Consider the following 2,942-nt stretch of genomic DNA (forward strand, 5'->3'; position numbering starts at 1 on the left):
AATAATTATGAGTTAGTAACAAAGATTTATTGTTAAACCAATAAATACTATAGGTAAAACAAATGTAATCCNCTTCATTTACTAGTCCATTATCAATGAACAGATATACACAGAGAAATATTTCCTCTAATTAATGTTGATATCTGGATCCTGATCTACATGTACAATATGACATAGAAAATGCTGAGAAGCAGATAGTTACTCCATGTCTTGAACCACAACCCAACGGAAATTAATCACAGGTGTCTTTTTTTAAAAAACCCAAATAGCTGTCCCTGCTCCGCCCTCCGCAGCCCTCCACAGTCACCCCGGAGACCAGCCGTGTTAAGCTCTCTGCTCTGAAGCTGACTGACTTCCATGGCAGCCGCGAAGAAAGCAGTTCTGGGGCCATTGGTGGGAGCAGTGGACCAGGGTACCAGCTCGACACGTTTTTTGGTTTTCAATTCAAAAACAGCTGAACTTCTTAGTCATCATCAAGTAGAAATAAAACAGGAATTCCCAAGAGAAGGATGGGTAGAACAAGACCCGAAGGAAATTCTGCAGTCCGTTTATGAGTGTATAGAGAAAACGTGTGAGAAACTTGGACAGCTCAATATTGATATTTCCAACATCAAAGCCATTGGTGTCAGCAACCAGAGGGAAACCACAGTAGTCTGGGACAAGCTCACTGGAGAGCCTCTCTACAATGCCGTGGTGTGGCTTGACCTAAGAACCCAGTCTACTGTTGAGAACCTTAGTAAAAGAATTCCAGGAAATAATAACTTTGTCAAGTCCAAGACAGGCCTTCCACTTAGCACTTACTTCAGTGCAGTGAAACTTCGTTGGCTCCTTGACAACGTGAAAAAGGTCCAAGAGGCTGTTGAAGAAAATAGAGCTCTTTTTGGGACCATTGATTCATGGCTTATTTGGAGTTTAACAGGAGGAATCCATGGGGGTGTCCACTGTACAGATGTAACAAATGCAAGCAGGACGATGCTTTTTAACATTCATTCTTTGGAATGGGATAAAGAGCTCTGCGAATTTTTTGGAATTCCAATGGAAATTCTTCCCAACGTTCGGAGTTCTTCTGAGATCTATGGCCTAATGAAAGCTGGGGCCTTGGAAGGTGTGCCAATATCTGGGTGTTTGGGGGACCAGTCTGCTGCTTTGGTGGGACAAATGTGCTTCCAGGATGGACAGGCCAAAAACACGTATGGAACAGGGTGCTTCTTACTGTGCAACACGGGCCATAAGTGTGTATTTTCTGAGCATGGCCTTCTGACAACCGTAGCATATAAACTTGGCAGAGACAAACCTGTGTATTATGCATTGGAAGGTTCCGTGGCTATAGCTGGTGCTGTCATCCGCTGGCTAAGAGACAACCTTGGAATTATTAAGTCTTCTGAGGAAATTGAAAAACTTGCTAAAGAAGTAGGTACTTCTTATGGCTGCTACTTCGTTCCAGCATTTTCAGGGTTATATGCACCTTATTGGGAGCCCAGTGCAAGAGGGATCATCTGTGGGCTCACTCAGTTCACCAATAAATGTCATATCGCTTTTGCTGCACTAGAAGCTGTTTGTTTCCAAACCCGAGAGATTTTGGATGCCATGAATCGCGACTGTGGAATTCCACTCAGTCATTTACAGGTAGATGGAGGAATGACCAGCAATAAAATTCTTATGCAGCTACAAGCAGACATTCTGTATATTCCAGTAGTGAAACCCTCCATGCCTGAAACAACTGCACTAGGCGCTGCCATGGCAGCTGGGGCTGCAGAGGGGGTTGGTGTGTGGAGTCTTGAACCTGAGGATTTGTCAGCTGTCACAATGGAGCGGTTTGAACCTCAGATCAATGCTGAAGAAAGCGAAATCCGTTACTCCACATGGAAGAAAGCTGTGATGAAGTCAATTGGTTGGGTTACAACTCAGTCTCCAGAAAGTGGTGACCCTAGTATCTTCTGTAGTCTGCCTTTGGGCTTTTTTATAGTGAGTAGCATGGTAATGTTAATCGGAGCAAGGTACATCTCAGGTATCCCATAAATAATACCACCTCACGGATTTCCAAGATGCAAGCTTTTTAATGTGATATGAAAATCTGACTATTCTGTCTCATAGTATAATGATGCTATTCATAGACTCTGATTTCTTTCATAAGCCACTGGCTGCATGATCCTCTAAGCAGACCTATGACTTGAAATAAAGAAAATGCAGCAGAAAGAATCCTCCAGAAACATTTAATTTTTTTTTAACATTGACAGTTAAGATCGGGTCAGTCACCTTTGGGGCTGACCCCTGCCTCCACTGTCACGATGTCCTACACTATTCCCGTTAAGGTCTAAGGTGATTTTGTATCCTGTCTATTGAAATGTGCCATCCAGTGTATTCAGATGCTAGTGGGTTACACATGTTTGAGGAAGAGGTTGTTATTAACCTGTTCAAAATGAGTGGCTTCTTGCTTGTTTGCTTTTAACAGCTCAGATGTCTTCTTTTCTATATATTAGAAGGCCACAACATTACTGGATATTTCAAATGGAAACATCTAAAGAATTATTGGATAATGATTTGCTATTCTTGTGGCTTAGACATTTTCTGTACAGTGTTTGCCAAAAATGAACCTTGTCAGGTGTTTTACACTGTCCACTAACTACCATAGCTTTCTGTCTGGATCTTACAGGATAGAACACTTTCTTTTTCTGCTTTTTTTTTCATTTCTCCGTTTTATATTTTTATTCTGTATGTATAACATACATGCCTATATATTTTATATGCTGAGAGTAGCCCATTTATAAATTAAGAGCACATTATATTCAATAAGTTATAAGAGGGCTGGTCTTAAGGGGACTACTATGTATATAAATTGGGGGAGGGCAAGCTGTATACATTTTTGGGCAACGGTTATGCATATTATTTACCAGAAGAAAATTTTCTTATAAAATCAAACATTTGAAACTTAAGTATGTATC

The 2,942-nt window shown here is 41.1% G+C and overlaps 1 protein-coding gene across 2 annotated transcripts; it reads left to right on the forward strand.

The window, feature by feature from the left end:
* Positions 1 to 274: 274 nt before the first annotated feature.
* Positions 275 to 2,936, forward strand: LOC110289064 (glycerol kinase). 2 transcript variants are annotated; one of them, XM_021155267.2, is made up of 2 exons: positions 275 to 1,921; positions 2,009 to 2,936. In XM_021155267.2, exons 1-2 carry the CDS (start codon positions 358 to 360, stop codon positions 2,017 to 2,019), a joined length of 1,575 nt encoding a protein of 524 aa, XP_021010926.1. In that variant the 5' UTR covers positions 275 to 357; the 3' UTR covers positions 2,020 to 2,936. The 2 variants fall into 2 exon arrangements, with proteins under 2 accessions (XP_021010926.1, XP_021010925.1); XM_021155266.2 differs by having other exon boundaries at positions 275 to 2,936.
* The last annotated feature ends 6 nt before the right edge of the window (positions 2,937 to 2,942 follow it).

Source organism: Mus caroli, unplaced genomic scaffold (assembly GCF_900094665.2).
Source record: "Mus caroli unplaced genomic scaffold, CAROLI_EIJ_v1.1 scaffold_22479_1, whole genome shotgun sequence".
Lineage (NCBI taxonomy): Eukaryota > Metazoa > Chordata > Mammalia > Rodentia > Muridae > Mus > Mus caroli.